Source organism: Grus americana, chromosome 1, assembly GCF_028858705.1.
Source record: "Grus americana isolate bGruAme1 chromosome 1, bGruAme1.mat, whole genome shotgun sequence".
NCBI classification, from domain to species: domain Eukaryota; kingdom Metazoa; phylum Chordata; class Aves; order Gruiformes; family Gruidae; genus Grus; species Grus americana.
This window is the reverse complement of record NC_072852.1, coordinates 6,561,257-6,582,520: the sequence shown is the minus strand read 5'-3', so window position 1 is coordinate 6,582,520 and position 21,264 is coordinate 6,561,257. Positions and strand designations below refer to the sequence as shown.

The 21,264-nt window shown below is 40.7% G+C and overlaps 1 protein-coding gene across 10 annotated transcripts in view; it reads right to left on the bottom strand.

Annotated features, from left to right (window-relative positions):
- Positions 1-21,264, bottom strand: part of CELF2 (CUGBP Elav-like family member 2) — a 577,644-nt gene that overhangs the window by 269,746 nt on the left and 286,634 nt on the right. For 2 of the 10 annotated variants that reach the window (XM_054819549.1, XM_054819542.1), the window contains exon 1: positions 827-1,006. The exons of 6 other annotated variants lie outside the window; for them this stretch is intronic. In XM_054819549.1, coding sequence (XP_054675524.1) covers positions 827-933 — 107 coding nt within the window. In that variant the 5' untranslated portion in view covers positions 934-1,006. Of the gene's footprint in view, positions 1-826; positions 1,053-21,264 lie in introns of those variants that run through there. 2 more of the 10 variants (XM_054819531.1, XM_054819557.1) reach the window with 2 other exon arrangements.

The window sequence follows — 21,264 nt, the reverse complement described above, 5'->3', positions numbered from 1 at the left end:
ATATACAAAAAGATTAAGGGAGATGAAAAAGGGGCTGAGAAAAGGAAAGGGGGGGAAAAAAAACCCCAACCCCAAACCACCCCATCGCCAGACACACATTAAGCTAGTTTGACAGCACCATTGTTCAGCTGTCCCATTGTCAGACCAAAAGATGTATTCAACGCTACGATGTCTGCTAGCAAATAAACAAAAGACTACATTTTTCAAAGCGGGGTGCCAATTCTAGCATAATTCTGTGTGTATGTGCATGTGTGCGTGTGTCTGCGTGTGTGTGTGTGTCTCTCTCTGAAAAGAGTAGTCGATGCTGGCCCCCGCTAAACCTTGGAAGATTAAGAATATATGTGTAATCCCACGTATGGGAGCATTTAGATATTTTTAAAGCATCTTCAAGTGGTAAAGACTAGGTAGAGCATTAGTAACTATTTGCATAGGCTAAGTGAAAATTAAAGTGGTATTTAGGGCACTAGCTCTAATATGGAGTCTCCCTGAGCTTTTCCATGCTTATTCCATGCCCAGTGCATAATAATGAAGCAGGCAGAAATATTGCAAAGGAGGTGATAAAAGAAATACCAGCTCTCTTATAGGAAAGGAGAGGAAAAAAAAAAAAAAAAGATATATATATTTATTTTTTTTCCTCCTTGCCCTCTCCGTACATTTGTCGTCATACATGAAATGTGCGATTCTAACTAGTGGAAAACGCTACTTGCACACAGCAATGCCTGTCTTTTCCTTTAAATAGGGAAACTACTTAATACACAGCACGGTTATAGTTGCAGCGGGCCCAGGCAACTCGAAAGCACGCGTTAAAACAAAGGAGACAACATACCTTAAAAGCAGCTCCTCATTTCTCATAGTAACAGCGGATTTGGGACAGCGCATGCTTTCTGCACCGATATTCTCAACAAAAGCCAGTTCAGAAGTGCGCTCAAACATCAATGCCACAGTAGCTACTCACTAATGGCTACTCTTTCTCTCTTTCTCTCTCTAGGCAGACGCTGAGTGGTGGAGCAAAGGGGCCCCTGCAGATTCACTAAGCAGAAATAATCCTCTCTGACAAGTTATGTTGTCTGGGCATATTTTACATTAATGCACTGTGCTGCCTATAGGGGTCTTGTTTGCGTTCACTCTAGCCTAGCTGGTGTTAGCTCTCTTAATTACCATCCAAAAAAAAAAAAAAAATTGCAAAATCCCCCCTCCTTTAGAAAAAAAAAAAAAAATTAAAAAAAAAATCTGTAACTAAAAGGGGGGAAAATCTATGGGCTAATGAGGGAAGGCTTTCCCCCCCGGAAGGATGCATGCTTGATATGGATCTTTTGTTTGCCCTGCGAACTCGGCGAATACGGTGGCAAACAGATGCTGTGGCTCGTGAGGCTTGTGCACTTTAAGGGAATTGGGTTAGAGGCTCTTTCTGGGGCTCTGGAGTCGCAGCTGGAGCTCTTGCTCTCTCCCTCTTTCCCTTCCCCGTTCAAGGCTGAGTGGCTTTATGGGACCTGCCAGCTCACATCAGAGAGACTGGGGAGTATTAATGCAGGCACCTGGGGATCTTCTTCAAGTTTTCAGGGGGTTTTTTGGCAATTTTAACCCCTCCAAAACACAAGTCCAAAATCCCTCCAATTTTAACCCCTCCAAAACGCAACTCGGTTACCAAGTAACTGAATTTGCTTTAGCCCAGACCCTTAGGCTTGGCTTTGGCAGAGTTCTCGCAGACGGGAAAGGGTGTTGCATTATTCAGTGATTTACTCACTTCCTATGTATGAAAGGAACTATACCGTGACACTGATTTCAGGGCAACAGCCTCTTTGGCCCTACTTGGGAGATCCGCCACATAATTTGTAGAAACAGGCTGTGGTCTGCCCAGTTGCCAAGGTAGTGAAAGAGAGGTTTATTTTCACATCTTGATTTCAACTTTTGCTGGGTAAATCTTTAAACCATGCAGCTACTTCTGAGGCAGGAGGACTGTTGGGTTTTTTGGTTTTGTTTTTTTTTTTTTTTAAGTCTACATCAGATACTTGAGGAGGTGCTTATTTAGTAGGCTGAAAAAGTCAACAAGACCTTGATGCTTTTTTCAGTCAAAGGTTTCTCTGCACTACTGTGACAGTAAAATGCATCTTAAAAATGACTGTAATTTCCTCCAAGGTCCTGTTAAGAGAAGAACATGCAAAACTCAATAAATGCAAATTGTCCAAAACCAATAACTACTCTAAAAGCCCAGTAGGAGTCAAATACATTAAGATAGAAATAGATCTGGACCTCAAAACTTGAAGTCAAACTTGCATAGACTTCTGGCTATATCTGTGGTTGATCTGAGCCTCTTCTCCTACATTATATATTAGTTTCTTAAAATATACTGCTACAATATCCTGATGCAGTGCTACCGCTTCTAATTCCTCAACACAAGTTGGCATTTAGGGGCTTGATCTTTTTGGTAAACTTGAGTCTGGGGATGAAGGCAGAGAGGGAGCAACGACCAGTATAAATACACTGATAGCAAGATCTTGCCTTCCTGATAGCAGCTGTAAACTTCTATTAAGGTCATAAATTGTTTGCAACAGAAGCGATCCTTTTGTTCTACACTTCTCGTTGAGCACTGCGAGACCTTGGGATTAGTTTCAGTCATTCTGATATAATATTTGTCAAATGACCAAAAGACAAGTTAAAAAACAAACCTAGGCGTAATCTACTTTTAAAGAGGTAGACAGAAAGAGCTGAAGACGGTAGTTTAGGAAACATGGATATCATGAAGGACTGCAAGTAAAGAGAAGACAGGTTTCAATTTGCTTCCCTTTTCATCTGCAAAACATGACTGGGATCTAGTTGCTCTTGTAATAAAAAAGAATAAATCATTTTAATGATTAGCAATTCAAACCAATTCCATGTTAAAATGTCATGCTCCAAGGTCAACTGACACAACATAGCTTGTACTTCATGCTAAAAATATCTGAACAGTCATGGAAGGCGGCCAGGAAAATACTCAGCCAACATGACAAATCCCATACCTCCTGCCCCAAATACTAAATCCATTACTACCATTTCAGGCATGGCCACCACCAGTCCAGATTCCTCCTCCTTCGCTGTTTGCCTCCAAATGACTTTCGCCCAGCATAACTCACCGTGACGCCTGGGCTGCTCCAGACCAGTCTCGCGCTCGTGAGACTGATGGATGAGAAGAGGCGAATACCAGAGTATGCTACAGAATATACAGCTGAACGGGAAGTGTCAAACAGTCTGATAAACTGCTACAGTTTTTCAAAAATATGGCAAGGATCAGCATCTTAAGACACTACCAGCTGAGGGAACAAAGCTTGCTTTTCAGGCTGGAGTAGAATGGCTCACACAGAGCCCTTTGGTGGGGAATCAATGGGCTTCTGTTGGGCAGCTCCGCGCGGTTGCAAGTTCTTGATCGTTTCTGTGCTTAGAAAGAAGGCGAAGCAGCAGCAATAGGAAATAAAGTGAAGTATTATGGAAGGACTTATCTACGGCCAAAGGAATAAATAAAAAGAAAATAAAATCCACAAAGCGGTAACACAGACAGACAAAAAGAACCTATGCTTTCTATCACACATAATGAAACGTCTGACAGAACAACATCTGCAGAGGGATCACAGCTGCTGAGGATGAGAGGGAATATGAGTATTATTTTTCAATTGTAAGATGTACTAAGCAGGACTGCCTTTAAAATAATATGGCTAAAGGGAAGATTAAACCAGATGCACAGGGCTGTCTGGCTTCTTTCAAGATGAAAGTCCAGCTGTGGAGTTTAAATTCAACATTTAACATGAAAATTGGTGGTAGATTCATCACTGATATGTATATATTGCAGAATGTTCTGCACAAATTACATACAGTAGAATTTTAATAGTTTTGTTGCCCTGTATTTAATATAAACCCAAACCAACCTTCTACATATGGCCTATGCGTTTGCTAAACTAATTACGCGATGTTGCAAATGCTTGCAGGGCCACAGGAATACCAATCATTTACAGAGGCAAAATGATCAAAACTTCTGTGTCAAACCAATATATCAACTAAAAATCATATCAATTAAAAATATACCTTATGCTCTCTACTTCTACTTCAGATTATTCTTTGACCATTCCATTTGCTTACAGTGTTTTTAAAATATTCAGAAGCCCAAAATATAATGGCATTTTGCTACACTAAGCAAGCAATTCTGCCAGCCAAGCAATGAACTATATTTCATGACAGAGAAATGGTGGACAAGTGTCCAGGACAACAGCCCAAAAATCATGAGTGCAATCATGAGAGGAATAGAAAGCCTTGATTCATTTTCCCATTTTACCACATGTCCCCGTGTCAGATCTTATGCAGGCCAATTAACCTCTTGCTCACCTCTACATCTTTAAAATGGAAAAACCCAATAAACTCCAGAGCAGTGTGACAATAATACAGACCACTGAAAGCTATATAAAACAGTGTATTATTGTGAGTCGTGCAAACATATAAAATACGTCTTCTCCTCACAAGAGGGACTTGCAGTCTAAGTCTCGGTTATCTGCTGTTCTGTGTAGTTATTTAGGCTCAAATCACGTTTGTTTTGTATAGGTGTGAAAAGCTACTCTTTAATCTGATAGCATTTTACTGTTTTAGACGGCTAAATCCCACCTCTGAAGTTGAGCAATTAGTCTAAGCTAGTCATCTAGGGTTTCTCTATTGTCACTGAGGAGAGATTAGTTATACTAAAGAGCATTACCATCTCTCTCCGTTGACTACAAAGGGATTAGATCCCTAACTTTTAGATAGATATATTAGGCAAGATGAATCCCACCTACGTGCCGAGAAATCCCATGTTTCTGTTTCAGCGTCGCCAGGGCATGTCCCTGCACTCCACAGCACTGCAAGCGCCGGACACGCTGCGACCGCCGTGCAAGTGCAGCTCGGATACCTTCAGCACGTCTGGCACTTCCAGACGGAGCTGTGAGCTGCCTGCAGGACATCTACGGCGGTCAAGCTGCAGCTAGGCAAGACTTCCAGGTCTGAAGCAGATACAACCGACGCAAAGTTTGAAGTAGAAAGGAAACTGGCCTTGGATTCAGAAGTGGAGCACATGGACTCTTTCCAGCATGCTTTGAGAAAGCAGACAGTTCATTTAGGTATCTCCTTCTAAAATCTCCTAGAACAATGACCCACTCATTGCCTCACGCTATTTAAATTGTGGAGCGCGAGACCAGGTGTTGCTAGAACCAGAGTACTCCAGACCGCTTCACTGGTGAATGTGAACAGCAAGAAATGGGCTATAGCTCAATAGGTTGTACCTCATTAGGCTCCACCTCTGCTCTTATTGAGGCTTTTGTTTGGTTTTAGAACAAATTATTGCATATTCGTCTCCATTTCCTCTTTTGTTTTTTTGTTTACACAGCCTTTAAGATGGGAGTACATGGGAGATCGAATTTGGTCCCAAACTCCAGCAATCTGACAATATTACTTTTATCAGGAGAGCAGTAGCCACATGGTATTAGACAGTCCTGCGTTTGCCATTTGTGTTATGCGCGTACATACAGGTGGAGAACTTTCTTTACTGTTACAGGCTACGAAAACACAAGTCACAGAGACACACTTCCTCACCAGTAAGTATCTTAATACAATTTCATGATAAAACCATATCGATCACGTGTAGAGGCAGTCGCACGTGTGCAGACCACGCTGTCTTCAGGCTGGATACTAACTCTTTATGCGCTCTGTGCGTTAATCATACCCACTGTCTCTGCGGGTGTCATCTTTGTGCGCAGGAAAAGGCAAATTATTTTCAAGCTCCTGCAGTAGAGATGCAGCAAATCATAGGGGTTTTTTTTTGTTTAAGCAGTCAACAAAAACAGTCTAACATTTGCCCACATCTTCTTTTGTCTGTTTTGGTAGATCTAGCTAGCCTAGCTTTCCTCTCTGAGTCATGGGGGTAGCAATTACTTACAGACCTACAGGTCAGTCTGGATGATGCAAGAAGTCTTTTCTAGCCTTACTTTTTTATCTGGGAGCATCATAAAAATTGAATAGCACAGGCAGAAAATGCAGAAGTACAAAATGTTGCGTAAATGCTGAAGATTAATATCTGGGCAGCAGGGGAATAAAAAGTTTCGTATTTAAAGCACACAGCACTACTGGTATCCACTGCTTCTCTCCGTTAGAAAAGGTGTGCGCTGCCTCCCTCTAGCATTCAGCAGTGCTGACTCTGCATCTCAGCATCTGGAAGACAGAGGCACCAGAAGGAACCAACACCCCCCCTTATTTACTTAATGTGCTCTGGTGCTTCCCCCTCCCTCGACAGAGAAGGGGCAAAAACTGCAGCTTGTCCAACTCACAACTTCGAACACATAAACACACATCAGTGTGGTTTTTAAAGACAATACATCACTCGAAACAACTTACGACTGGCCAGGTTGTGATTGCAGACATGGCTACTCTACAAAGCAAATAATTTATTTGGAAAGATCTACATGTCATAAGAACATCTGGCCCGCAACTAAAGGGAAGGAGGAGAAAGCTGATCAAAAGAGCAAAGAGAAGCAGAGGAGGCAACAGAGCACCAGATCTGAGAGAAGGAGACAGAAAAGAAGGGAGAGAGAGAACAAACACAGCTGGTTATAGAATCATTTATTTTCCGCTTTAATTTAAAGTCTGTTTAAGGTATAAGTAGAACCTGCTCTGTCTAAACAGGAATATCTTTATATCATCACTTTTAGAAGTGCCATGTGGTGTATCAAAGACCTTGTGTTCTTGTGAGCACAATCTAAAGAAAGTGAACTTGTGCAGTATATACAAAAATATAAACTGTGTACATTAACACATATGAATGAACGTGAAAAACGTTAATAATTACAGATGAGAATTTAATGGCTACTCATCTTCTTCAGTTAAAATTAGAAGCAGAACCACATTTAACAGTTTTATCGAGCCTATTTTAAAATGACCTTATGGTGCTCTACGCAGAAGGTTCATTTCACACATCCACAGAGTGTATCCAACACCAGGGAATAATGTGGATATTTAAAAACAAGATATCACCAGAGAAAGTGATGCTCAACAGAAATTCATGTAGAAGCGAAAATGAGGACGGAGTTTAACTTCTCAGATCTGTGATCTAGATGAGTGGATGCATCTACCAAGAGAACCTTTAGCAAGGAACGCGATGTGAAAAGTGGACCTTACTCCTACACTGTCCAGCATGAAACGTAGGCTTAATAGAACAACTCATCATCCATCAAGTTGCCTGAAAAGGAAGGTAACGTGGCATTGTCCTATATAGAAGGGAAACAGATAAGTGATCTTCGGTTTCAAATACTGGTTGAGAACTCTTGATTCGTTATCTGATAATACTGAGTCAGACTTTGAAGAAAGTCTACAAAAAAGTCTACCTATCAAATTACTATTATTTTATAAATGAATTAGTACAAACACTTGTTTCAGCAGTTTTTATCTTCCTAATTAATTTTATGGCATGATAGAAAAAAAAAATCACATCACTTTTTTAATACTTTAAACTCCCTACCTAACATTTTTTATCCAAAGGATACTCTTCCTTTCTTTTTTCCTTTCTTTTTCTCTCTAAAAATCTATTAGCATTGATTAAAATGAAAGAGCTGGGATATAAATCTTCGGTTAGATTTACTACATAGCACATTTTTCTTTGACGTTTCTCATGACATCCAACACTTGACAATTTTGTGAAAGATGTCAAAAAATGGCTAGTGATTTTTGGTGATTCTAGTGCCCAAATTCACAGAGTTTCATAGGGCCTGTAGTTCAGAGTTAGGATGTTGATTTGTGGGGAGGAAGAAATAAATCAGACCCTGTGGAAACACCCAGAAGATGGATGCATTTGAAAACCCCTGATGAAAAACCTGACCAAACTGAAGTTCTAGGCTAATGGAATCTTTAAAATGTCAGAGCGCAAGTTTTTGAAGAGAAAGGTATCGAGTTCAAATTCACTTTTATTAGTCTGCTATGTAACTCAAAAATTAATCATACATTGTTTTAAGAGTGAGCTAACTACAGAAAACATTGCTTGAGGATATCTTGACACTGTAGAGTGTCACAATACCAAAATCTTACTGGACCAATGGAAGCAGCATGAGAAGTAGGGTAAGTCCACTTGCAAATAGCTTTTTCCGTGGCAAGTACAGTGAGTGTTCCTAGTAGCTTGAATGTTTTAGTGGGTGATGTAAGCGTATCCTAAGCCACAGAGGGAGGAAGGCTCAAGCAAAACCAAGCTATCTGATAAAGATATGATCCCAGTTTGTGAGCAAACTGGATCCTAATACTTGGTCCCAAAGTGACCGCACTTTGCATGACCAAACTCTTTGTACAGCTGGTTCCTTCAGAAATGCTTTGGCCTGAGTAATGCCACCTAACTGTGGGTACATAACAAAGAAGCTCAAGAGCATAGTCACTTTTGGCTTCCTCCAACAGTCAACAGAGAAAGTCAGATTTCCCCCCCTAGTAATTCCAGTTCAACCCATCATGGACCTCCCTTTGACTAGGCAAGAGGCATAGGTGAACTAGAGTCAACCTCAGCATCTCAGTTAAGTATAAATAATAGGATGAGAGGTCTCCATGTCTACTTTGCCCCTAGATCCTGTTTCCAGAATATTTAGGCAGTGGGTGCAGACCTGGCAATGACATCCTTTCTTGAAATGGGCTATGCAATGCTGCCCATGGTTCTTTCTAACCCTGGTATCACAAAGATGTACGTGAACTAGAGATGTATGTGTGGCACCTCCAAAGTGCCTTAAGATTATGCTCTGGAAAAAAAGACAGGTACCAAAAGAAACTCACTTTCAGATACCTTCCATGCCCCACAACTGATAAATGCTTTTCGTTCAAAGAAAAAGGCATAACATCAGCGATATACATTTTATCTACCCCATTACCATAGCCAACCACCACCAGACTCCTCAGCATCTCATTTCCCATAACCAGATTCTCAGATACCACTTGTCAAAACCAATTTCTGTGTCTTCAGCAGTGGATTTCTCACAACACTCACCACGTTGCTAGCACCAAAGGCTCATGGAGCCCCAGGAGACTTTGTGAAATTAAATGGCAGTGGAGGAAAAGGCTGGCGAGCCAAATGGGTGCACAAGGAAGTGTGTCATTTCCCTAAATTCCTCCCACTTCAGAGCTCAGTAAGGTAATACTGCGGAGCTGCAGAGAGATTTGTGCTTTTGAGATATCTGTCTGTGTTCTTGAATCATTTGGCCGAACGCGTGGTCAGCGCACCCAGCCTTGTGGGACCCCATCCGCGTTCAGCCACACACAGCCCTGCAGCGCTAGTTCAGTGTGTTCGATGCTTCAGCAAAACCTGCACTCTGATCTTTACAAGTGCCAAGAAGTCTGTTAAAGCGTTTACATATTGCAACATTAAATGCTTGGTAAATCGCCACATCATTTTGTGCTTTCAGTGTTCCCAAATCCACATCATTCATCTTTCTTCTGCAAGGCCAAACCCTGCAAAACTTGCTGAATGCACTTAACTCCAAATTAACGCCCTGTAAAAAACAGTTCCTCCCTTCTTCTCATATGCCATTATATGTAAAATCTACACCCAAAGTTAATTTCTTGCTGACCTTGTGCTGATTAATGCAAATTAAATTACATGCTAATTGCCCCAAATGGTTTGCGTGCAGCCCAGAAATCAGTTCCTTTTGCTAGTGGTAAAACACATTTGTGATTTTTTACACAATGGTTACATTAAGTCATTGTTAGTCTTGCAGCATCTTCAAAAATCAGATGTTTTTGTAGCACCTTTCAGAAAACAAGAAAAAAATTACCTAAAAAAAAGCATTATCAAGTCCTGATCCAGTCTTGCAGAAACCTCACTTCTGCCTTGTGGGAGGAATTTTATGGCTCGTTCAGAGCTCAAGCTCCAAGATGCATTTTACAAAACCTTGAGCCAGTTTTGTTAAACCCGTCACTCCCTAATCCCCTTGTGCTTCTCAGCAGAGTACACAAGCACTTGATTTTGGACATCTGATTAGATAAGGGAGGGGAGAGGGAAGAAAGGAGGGAAACAAGGACTGCTATTTTTGATAGATCTTACAATATGCTTGCAATTCAAGAGAGAACAAGGAACTATTTCAAACAGTGGTGCTGGGCAGAGAAGCTCTTAGAAAGGGGCTGTGTATTGCATTCCAGGATATCAGCGTTGCTTTGGCACCGAGTCTGAATCCCAGTCATCAGTCCTGGGACATAATGGTTTGCTGGGGCTCCAGTTGGCAATTGGCATGGGGATCAAATGCAACAGCAGGTAGTGCTTAAGCTCTTCAGCAGTCCCTGGAGTGGCTGACATTTACAGTACAAATGCATTTTGCATTTATATCCAGCAGTGGGGATAAAATTTGATCTATGTCATGAGGAAGGTAGGAAAAAAAAGAACCCCAAACATGGTGTTCTCCAAGAGAACAGTGGTTTCTTCTTCACAGGCTTTGCTGCAGTAAGTAGTCGCACTCCACTCCATACTTTATCCCAAAGTCAGTAAACAAGATTATGCCCATTTTACAGAAGTGATGACACAGAAAAGTTAAGTGAATTGCCCAAATTTACACATGCGGCATGAGACAGAGCTGAAAACAGCTTTTGCTGAGAGAAGAGCAATGCGTTCAGATATTACTCCCACCTGAGCACTCAAGTCTAGAGAGGATTTAAGTCCTTTCTGCACCATTCGTGGGTACTCCACCTGCTCCTAGCCACACAAAACATCCTTACCCTGACAACCAAACATTAGCCTGGCAGCAAATAGCCCAACTTCCACAATACCAAAGGCTATAAACGTTAGACCATAGAAAGGACAAGGGCAGCTGAACTCACACACATTGTCATTCCTATTCTAATCAACCAAAGACTGATCAAGTAGGATGAACTGAAGATGACATATATATGGTAATCCTTAACTGACCTGATGCCTACGAAATGTTCAGTTGTTTGGTTTTTTATAGTCTTTTCCATTATTGTTCCACTCTTACTTGATGGTATTTCTCCCTTCCTTCCCTAATATGCATGTCCCTGTTTGCCCTGATTTTGGTAGCAGACCTCCTTTCTTAGATATTCTTGACTTTGAGCTCTACTATAAGCTGTGGCTGCCAAAATCCTGGCCCCTCTACACTAGAGATAGTACAATTCACTTGGTTTTAACCATGACTTCAAAGTCAGTGTTTAAGAAGCTTAATAACCGATACCTGAGCACATAAATCTCCTCCATTCAGAGACGAAAGTGTGACCACCACCAACATGAGTTCTGCTCCACAACACCAACCCTAAGGGGCTTGTGCTGTTGAGTAATAAAAGTATTCCCCCTCTGTAGTCTCTCCTGAGCAGAGATTGTCGTGTCACACTCTGTTAAATTATGTGTGATGGGTCTGTCGTTAGGATTACTCTGTAGAAGAGACAGCTTGGAGGCTGCCAGATTCATTAAACATCTTCAGTGGGACTTCATGGGGGCCTTTCACTTACCCTGAACAAACAACAAACACACCCTTTGTGCTCAAGAACAAAGGGAGTTTTTGCACTTTTGTTTGATGTCAGTCGCAACTGGAGATTAAAGCTTCTGCTCTGTGGATTTCAAAGTTGTCTCCCCCCTCCAAAGCTGCTCCTCTTGCTGTTCACTAAGCACTTCAAAAAGGTTTACAGCTAAAAAACCCCAAACAGAACACTATTAATAACAATCAACTTGAGAAGCGCTACGTATTTTTGGCATTTGAATGTATTTCACTCGTAGATATGACTGAGGAAACCAAGTGCAGGAGTAACATATGCAGGAACTGTGTTTTTCTTAATCAGTTTGCATCAGGGACTGGAAAACTGGATTTGTAAACAGGAATTTCTGTGTTAAGATTGAAGCATGGTAGGCTCTGACTCACTGAAAAAAGACGTAGCCCAACTGAATCTGGATTTGGGGAAGAGCAGTTTCTGTTTTCCTAGCAAAGGATGCAAAAGGGGAAGCTTGTATTAAGCCCACACAAAACCCAAGACATGGCTTGTCTTGCAGTCTCCATGCTCTGATGTGGGTGAGAGATTGATGTTCACTGGTATATGCTACAGATCGCTTAATTTTGGAAGCCTTTTCTGAAATCTATACAATATACCAGTGAACACCCATCTTTCAGAAAAAGCATCCAAAACTAACAAGATGATGTCTAGGGGAAGGTTACACCTCTTGTCATCTCAGGGACAAATCAAAAGAGCTCTCTGGAATGCCACAAGGAGCACCCAAACTTAATGCTTTGGTTGTGTGGGAACCTGTATCTCCCCTCTGATCTGTAGGGTCTAACAATTTAAAGTCTTACCTGTGAGGCAGAGGTTGGGAACCACCTCTCCTCTCAAAACAGCCTGACTCAATTACATGTAGCTGTTTGACCCAGCCCAACTCTTCCCAACCTGTGAAGACAAGTTTTTCCTTTGCTTCACTGTCCCGCTCCACACCCTCCAGGTACAGAAGTCAATTAGACAGAAAACAGAATATAAACTAAACAAAGTGTCACATTCTGCTACCCAAATCCTTCAGTGCTGTCAAAAGACAGATGGGACCACTCTGAATATAGGAGTCTTCCCCTTCAGTCGAGATGTCAAACATCAGAAGGCAGAACTGGAAGGTGAGAAGGAGCCACAAGAGCGACTGCCTGATGGAAAATGCTTTTCAAAGCAAAGGACTAAGCGTTTCTAGAGTTTACCTGTGCAAGATGGTGAACATTTTAGTGCTGCTGGATGCCAACTCTCTTTGGATGGCTGCATGAGTCTGAATTTGTTTCTTATAATTCTACCATAATCCATCAGTAAGGGAAAAAATGCCCCTGTTTTCCACCTAAAATAATAGATTTTATGAAACATGGTTTCTTTGTTGTTTTTTGGGTTTTTTTTCCCCTCAAATTATCTTTCTATACTGCATTTGAATTAGGGGCCTATTCAATCTTCTAGATCTTCCTCACACTGACACCACACACCCCATATATTTATTTCTTAGACAGTTGGGCCATATCACTTGGCACACACTTTTAACCTAATGCCAGAGCATGGCTGAAGGGAGAGCATATAGAAATGTGTGCAGCGATTTAAAATGTGCCAAACCAGAGATTAACAGAAGCACACGTGTGGATTCGATTTCTCATTTAATTAAAGCCCTTTCTGTTCCAGTCATGTTTAGAAGTGTTGAAACTGTCTACAAATTGTGATATTTGGAACTTCTTCTGCGGCCTAATGCAGCTCTTACACATTTCTTTCAAGAAATACCATAGGAAGTTTTATAAATCCAAGCAATTTGGTGATGATTGGGCAAACCCTGTGATTTGAACATGGTTTTTGCTTGCCAGTTCTTGCAAAGGTCCATCTGATGGCACCCAAGTATCTTATTTAAAGCATCTGGGTTTTCTGATGATGCTATATAAAGAACAGGCTACAAAACATATTTCAAGTTCTTCATGTCTGACCAGTTAAGAGAAGACTGTAAATTCAACAGTTACCCAGAGGCCCACCTTGCTACACTTGCTTAGTAGTTCCAGCATGAAATGATCTAATCATTGCAAGCAGCAGTAAACATGGTTAAATCCTCAATTTTGTATCAGCATACTCTCCTTTGGACATAAATTATGCAGAAAGCCTCACCAAAAGTTATGTGCTGATGTGGATTGGTAGCACAGTGCTTTAATGCACAGCAGCCCCATCATTAATATGAGGTTTGTTTTAAATAATGAAATAAAAATAAAAAAGTTTCCCAGAGGGCACAAACCGTAAGGATGTAAAGTTGTAGTATGGGCAAGAAAACAAGTTGTGTAGTTCAGAGCATCTTCATAAGTGTTAAGCAAGCAGCCAGGGGAGGTACTCAAGGGGTTTCTATTCCACAGGAGCTTTCCCATTCCCTTTTTCAGTGTAGTTTGATATTAGAGTTGATCATGTTGAAGCTCATTGCTACAATCTAAGGCAGCGTCACAACATGCAGATCACACACATGCTCTGCAGAGTTCTGACTGTACCAAAACGTCTTCAAGTTCCTTATTTCCAGTTCATAAAGCTACACCAGGAGGGAGAAAGGGAAAGATCCTACTTCCAAATGGTTGCATTTCCCTAGAGCAGCTCTTACAGGTATTGCGCCAGGAAATGTGCCTAAACCCCAGTTGCCCACTAATGGCAATCCGGGGAAGACAGATGGCAAGTGAAAGAAAGAAATGAGAACACACGCCGGCGAGGGTCGTATCCTGACAAAGTCGGGGTGCAGCCAGGGAGAGCAGACAGATCTGTTAGGAAGGAAACGCTCTGAGACCCCACTATTTAGATGCTTGCTGGGGTGGAAGTACAGCAGTACCAGCAGAGACGTTTTGCAAGAAGAACTCTTCCAAGACCACGTATGATTTCTCTCGTTAGCTTCGTCAGCTCTCCTTGCTTCTACCCCACTGCACTGCTAACCCGTGAGCACACGACACTCACACAGAATAGATGAAAGCTGGCACCCAGAACCAAATTCTGCATATCACCAATGCTTGGGTAGCCTTCAAAGCTGGCCAGGTGACTCTCCCTCTGGGCTGAAATGCCTACGGCCAGGGGGCATCCAACTGCTCTCTGCTTCATCAGCTCTCAGGGCCGAAAAGAAAACTCGCCGAGTTTAAGTGCCTGGATGGAGGCACGGTGCAAGGAAATACATAGACAACAGCACAGCACAGAAAGTCCAGTTCTTGGCCTCCGTGTCAGGCAGAATAAAAGACATCCAATGCTTTTCCAGAGCCTGAAATTCATACACCATGAATCAGTTGGAGGAGTCAAAGGGTTCTGGCCTCAAGGAAAGGGTTATCTAACATTTTATAATAGTAAAGAATCTATTCCATATTCTGGCCAGCACAGTTCAACTTCACTTCACTGCAAAGTTCTTTGAAGCCCTTGACCTCTACTTTCTGAAACAGAAGAAGAGTTGAGTAGGAAAACATAATGTTCAAAACAGATTATGATATTCAGCTCCTCCTAGGAAATTCTCTATGCAGCACCAGGAGATCAAATTATTTTCATTATATCATTTGGTCACAAAGAATAGTGACATAATTAGGGAGCTAAATAGCAACAGTTTCCTTCTGGTAAATTTGCTATAGCTAATTTTGTTAATAAGACTGATAATTGTTTTACACTCATTCAATATGTTAAGTTTACCTAATACTAAAACCAATCAGAATGTTTAAATTAATTTTTGTTTCATTTCTAAAGGAATCAATGTCATTATTAATCATAAAAGGAGTGCCGAGTCAGAGGATGATAAATCTCCTTTGGGCTTATTTGACTTTCATATTTATGGTTTGGATAAGGTTATTATGAAGGAATTTTCAAGAAATGATTGAGGAGGAAGGGGAGGAGAGTGAGCTAGGAAATACTATGCTTGAATGCTGTGCTACTATTGACTTCAGCAGGATGTATGCAAAGAGTTTGATGTCTTTAAGTTCTGCAGATTTAAGCATGGGGAAAATGTTCAAAATAAAACAAACTGCTCAGACTGCCAGGCTACAGAGCCCTAAGATGTACAATTTCCAAACCAATGTGTTCAAGAGTGGATTTACAAGAAAACAGGAGAGGAGAAGATCTGGGGCATAGAACTGATGGGATTTTGCATGTCCGGCACCGGTGGTTTTGCTTTTAAAGCATTAGGAAAAACATTCACTCATACTACAGTTGCCTTTGTTGCATTTCTAGCTTCCTGCAAAAAAAACTTAGAACACCGCAGCTATTTTAGCTACACTTCTACAACTCAATATATGGTAATGTGGTGAAATGTCCTAGATAAATGTGTCCAATTTTCACAAAGCCAGTGTTGCCCACATTGCTTTTTACATGCTTTGACAGGATAAGGTCAATGCCCATTGGCTGCGCAAGGAACAGAGAATGTCATCGGTGTTGCTATTGTCATAGTAACATTCAAACTCAGCTTTGGGAGGTGGCAGTCCTTGGCCACCGTGCCGAGGAGCTGCGTGCTCACCCGCTCATCGTTCACCCTGTGTATTAAAAGACAGGACAAACAGTGCTTTCAGTTTAAGTGCACTACTATATTTTACTGTTGTCTTGAAAGGGAAAACACATGGCATGTTATGCTGAGATGTTGGTAATCCGAGTCTTTTTCCTAGAACTTATCATGCCTTCTGCTGAAGAGGATTTTACTAAAACCTGAAAGCCAGACATGCTTGAATGCAGATCTGAATTCTGCCTGTATCTTCCGACAGTTACTAAAGTAACCTCCCGAACTTTGAGATCCATGAAGTGTGCAGCAAGATTTCTACTGCACCCATCCTGTTCGTTGCACCCTGTTGACACAAATCAACACAACCCAGACACCGCCTCACCGCAGTCTGTTACGACTGCCCACCATCAAACACCAAATAAATGCTTTTTGAACATATATGATGGAACACATTTCACTGATAAAATACACAAAATATGAACAATTAAAACAGACATAACTTCAATGTAAGTCTTACAAAGGCATCCTTTGTCTTTCCTTGTATCTTTTAAGAGACAAACCTATCAAAGGAAAATATTATGATAATGTATTACCATGCTGAGTTAATTGTCAATTGCAAGTTACTTAAGTGTACTTTAATGATATGTTTAAAGCCTTATTTTCAACTCTAATAGCTATTAATGGTAGGAAGAGAAAATGAAACCAATTTTCCCTAACTTATAGTGGAGCTCTATTAAGCATAAGTGAACAAAATTCTAAATATAACAAATTCTTTAGGTATTTCAGCTAATGGGAACCCACACTGTCCATATTTCAGCCTAGCTACATACTATTTTCCAGGCAGCGCTTATATAAGATCACACAGTATTGAGTATGTCAGTCTTAGGAAAGTCGGATTCAGTTCTTCAAACGGTATGAAATCATTCCCAAAGACCGAGATGGCTGAACTGAAGGGAGAATGACATTCCCAAAGGATTAATTCAGTATGAAAACCCAGGGAGACATTAAACCTGGTTTTCAAGGATTCCTGTCTCCATAGATGGACAACAGTGTTTCGTAGATAGTTGACCCTATGGACACAAAGCCAAATATAGCTTAAAAATTCCTATTGGCATTCAAAATGTCTACAGTTAAGCTCAAGAAAATATTTTTGAGGGACAAAAATTCCATCTCCAAATAATTTCCATTTACTTCAATTTCTCCACTACATTCTTCAACACATATCTACTCCCTCTCCATCCAAATGAGTGAATTTTGCCGGTCTTTCGTGATTTAAAAGAATATTGCAGTCTTGATTCATCTGTTGTCCCATAAGTCAAGCAGTATGACCAATTTAAGACAGAAAAATCATTAACCTAGCTGGTACCTTCTGTCCTGGAGATGCCATGAGTGTGAACAACTAATTGCAAGGTGTTTGCAGGTTATTCTAGAAAAGACCTTCTTTCCTAACTCATAAATTAAAATAAATAAGAGCGAATCTTTTATGGGAAACAGCACAGATGACAGCATGACATCTTCCACACTCTTCCATGCTGGGCTTTTAAAGCTGATAATTTTATTAAGGTATTTAAGTGTCAAATAATTTTATAATAAAACGCACAGGGACAATTGTTAGCAATGTGAAAATCGGCCACTGTCAGTCATTACAGGTCCAGTAACTTTCCTTTACATGACAGAAAAAAACCCAAAACCCTGTTCTTTCATTACTGATTTGCTTCTTGCATTAGCACTTCTAAAACAGGCCTATGAAACCTAATTCCTTCCTATTCCATTTTCATTAAGAAAAAAAATTGCAAGTCATCTTCTCTACCTTGGGAGCAAGGTACTCATTAGGAAAAGCTGTTTCACTCAATCATCAGGTTTCAATATGCTTAAATTAAGCTACTCCTAAATCTTACAACTACATACTTCAGCAAAGTCCCTCGAAAGAGGGAGATTTTTAATGCCAGGGATGCTGCAGTGTTAAATATCTCCTTTGTGACTATTTTATTGTGCAGGATCCCAGAAATGGGGTATGAACCTGCCAAATAAGAACCGTGTTCTTGTTTATGGATTTTTAAGGCTAATTTTTTTTCTTTTATGGCATTTAGAAGCAATCTTCATATAGCATCAGATAAGCTTTATAACCAAATGTCTCCACATCTGAAAGAACATATGTTTAGTTGTTTGTTGCCACCCTCTAAATAAACAACATAAATAGAATCGTATGGTAGAGTCTCTCTCTTATTTTTCAAAAAAAACTTCCAAAAAAAAAGGTAAAATCTCCTGAACTTGAACAATCCTACCATGTGCACGTATAATGGCACATGCTGGAGGCAATGGTCCCTGGATGAAACAGGAAATAATGAATGTGATTCCTAGAAGCAGGGACATAACCATGCGGGTTTTTTCTTGGGAATAGGACTCTTGTGCTGACTACTCTTCTCATGCAAAAGAAAGCAATATTCCTGGTATATATACTCCCAGTATTCATTCAGGTGAATGGAATGGATAGTAGTCAAGCACAAGACCTCCAGCATTAGCTCCTAAATTGCCCTCTACTTTGTAAGAAAGAGCAAGAATTTGAAACTTGGATGTTTGTGTTAAAAAAATCTGATTGTTTTGTTAACCAAGCTTTCCAGGTCCATTTAGGCTCTCGCTGGAGTGAGGTTGCAAAAAAAAAAAGAGTCAAAACTCAAATGCCCCTTCCCATGAGAGCCTTTAATAAAAGGGGAATGATTTATGTGATCTCCAGAGAAAGCAGAGCTCCCACTCACTAGTGTTATTACCTTTAAGCCCTTGCCAAGGAGCTGCAGATTTTCACTCGTGGAGTGAAAGAACAGAAGAGAGGAAGGAGGAAATTTTATGCTATGTAAACAAATACTCTACCTGAAGGGGAATAAAAAAAGCGCAAAAAATGCAGTCAAATATTTACGCTTGTGAAGATTCAGGCAAAACATCAAATCAAGCTGTACTGTTAAGAAAGAGCCCCGTTTTCTTCCTCTCTATTCTTTCTTCTTTGCATCCTCCTGTATGTGCTCTTCTGCCGCCCCGCTCTGCATCGAGAGCTGCAGCTACAAAGACAGATCTTCTTCAAAGCCAGAGAGATGGAGCTGGTGGCTGGCTGGGGACCCAAGGATGGCCAAAGAGCATCCTTGTGGAAGAGGCTACACCAGCCGTGCTGAACCCTCTGCGAAATCCATTCACGTTCCTAAAAACGCATCAAAAAATACGGGGATCCTAGGTCCTTTTTTCCCCTGTTTGTAGGTTTTATAAAGTGATTTAAGTATTTGGGAAGCCCCATCATTCCTTTAAAGTAAGATCAGATTGACTTTTTCATTGGATTTTGTTTTGTGTGGAAAATTAATTCCCAAATCTTTGGAGGTACGTCAGACTGCATTTCAACTAGACATTTAGCACAGAAAAGATCTGGAAATAAGATGCCCAAAATACTAGAGTCTTCTTAAGCTCGTTCTATATAGTGTCAGTGCGTCTGATAATCACAGTAACACAAACACTTTCCTGCCTGAATGTGTGTCTACCACCTAACTTCATAGTAATTGCTCCTCAGCTGAAGAAAAAATGAAGCAAGCAACATGGTTTTATTATTATTTTTAACTCAAAGGCACTAAAATCAATATTTCATGATAACAGTATCAAACAGTTCTTGACAGAGGGTTATACTCCCCTTGACCAAACCAACAACATTATTTTAAAATTGCCAAAAGAATTTTTTCTGGATATGTTTTGGGGAAATAAAAGAGTAAACAAGTATTTTCAGTTGTTTTCCATCACGATCAGTTTATTTTCCTTATCACTGCTACTTTTAAAAACATCACCAAATAATTAAAACTCTCAAAAGAATATATTTAGAAGACTGTCACATAAGAAGATGACATCTTACAGAAAGCGACTTCTCTGTATATGCAGCTAATTGATAGTTTCCATACCACCAAGTCTGTCTGTGTGTTTTATTCTGAAACAAAAACTAATTTCGTAATAAGCAGCTAGGGCTAGAAATGAGTTTCAGTGGGTCACACTTAATCCCTTTTCATCTCTCACCAAATCAATCACTTGCTTCAAAAAATACTTAATTGCCAAAACAAAACAATTAGCAATATCAAACAAAGCATTTTCTTTCCACACTCTCCCTCTGGTTCATCAACATTCATCCGCCTGCCTCGCAGATTTTTGGATGCTCTGACCATCCACTCCTGTTAAAGATCAATGAAAGCAACAATCGCTCAGAAGATCTGAAAAATCAGGCCCAATTGGGCAGCCCTAATTAGTGGATACTTCTGAAATATTGGGCGTTTCAAAAGAGTTTTCACAGGAACCATGTGCTGCACAGTTGCCACACTTAAACAAAATATATGTTTAATTATTTTTTTTAATTTTATTTTTATTTTTAAGGAAAGGAGAAACAACAGCTTTACCCACATTGGAGAAGCTAGGGATGAAATGGCTATCAGAATGCTGCTCTGGATAGAAGAGCTACAGACATATCCTGATCTATTTTTTTCGTAACATAATAGATGGGATTTTCCATAGAACACCAACAGGCATAAAAGCAAAAAAGGAGCAGTGACAGCAGCTGCCCTACACGGCGCACACAAGTGTTCACAGCAGATATTTTGCCTGGGCCACGTTGCCTGGCCCCAATCTGCATCCTTCCCCGCAGCATCCTCAGATGCACCTGCAGCAGGAGCAGCTGGCAGCTCGACACCCCAGATTTCTCTTTGCAGAGCTGAATGGCTTGCAAGAAGAAAGGGACGCCACCTTCCCTCCTCCATCTGCAGTGGGGACAAGGTTACTGGATTGTATTTCATCTTGCCTTGAATAAACTCACTCCTAGGAAGGGCACCAGCACAATTTGGGGGTCGCATGGGCAAAATCCTGTGCTCTGGCTTTCCTATGAGTGTTGCAAAGCAGAAAATCCTTTTCAGCGCCGAGATATATTATGTATGGGCCTCGTTCCTGCTCACGCCCATATCCCCTCTATGTTACAAACATCGTATGCAGGGAACTAAACATAGGTGTAAATTATTTCCTACAGCTGCTTTATATTCCAGAGGGACATAAAAAGACTTTAACGTAAAAGATAATCACCCGTCTCGTTCCCACACTCGCACGTGTATTATGTGAACAACCTCCTGAGAAAAATGTGTTGTGGATGCTTTATGTCTTGATTCAGCTTTACTCTTACCCTTAAAGCAGCTTTACACCAGTGTCAGTGATTTTCTCGGATATATTAGTTTTATTATTGTAGCCCCCGTTGGCCCTACTCATGCACAAGGATCACCTCAAAGACCAAAGGGCCTACAATCTTCCTTAATTATATCAGTATAAATGAG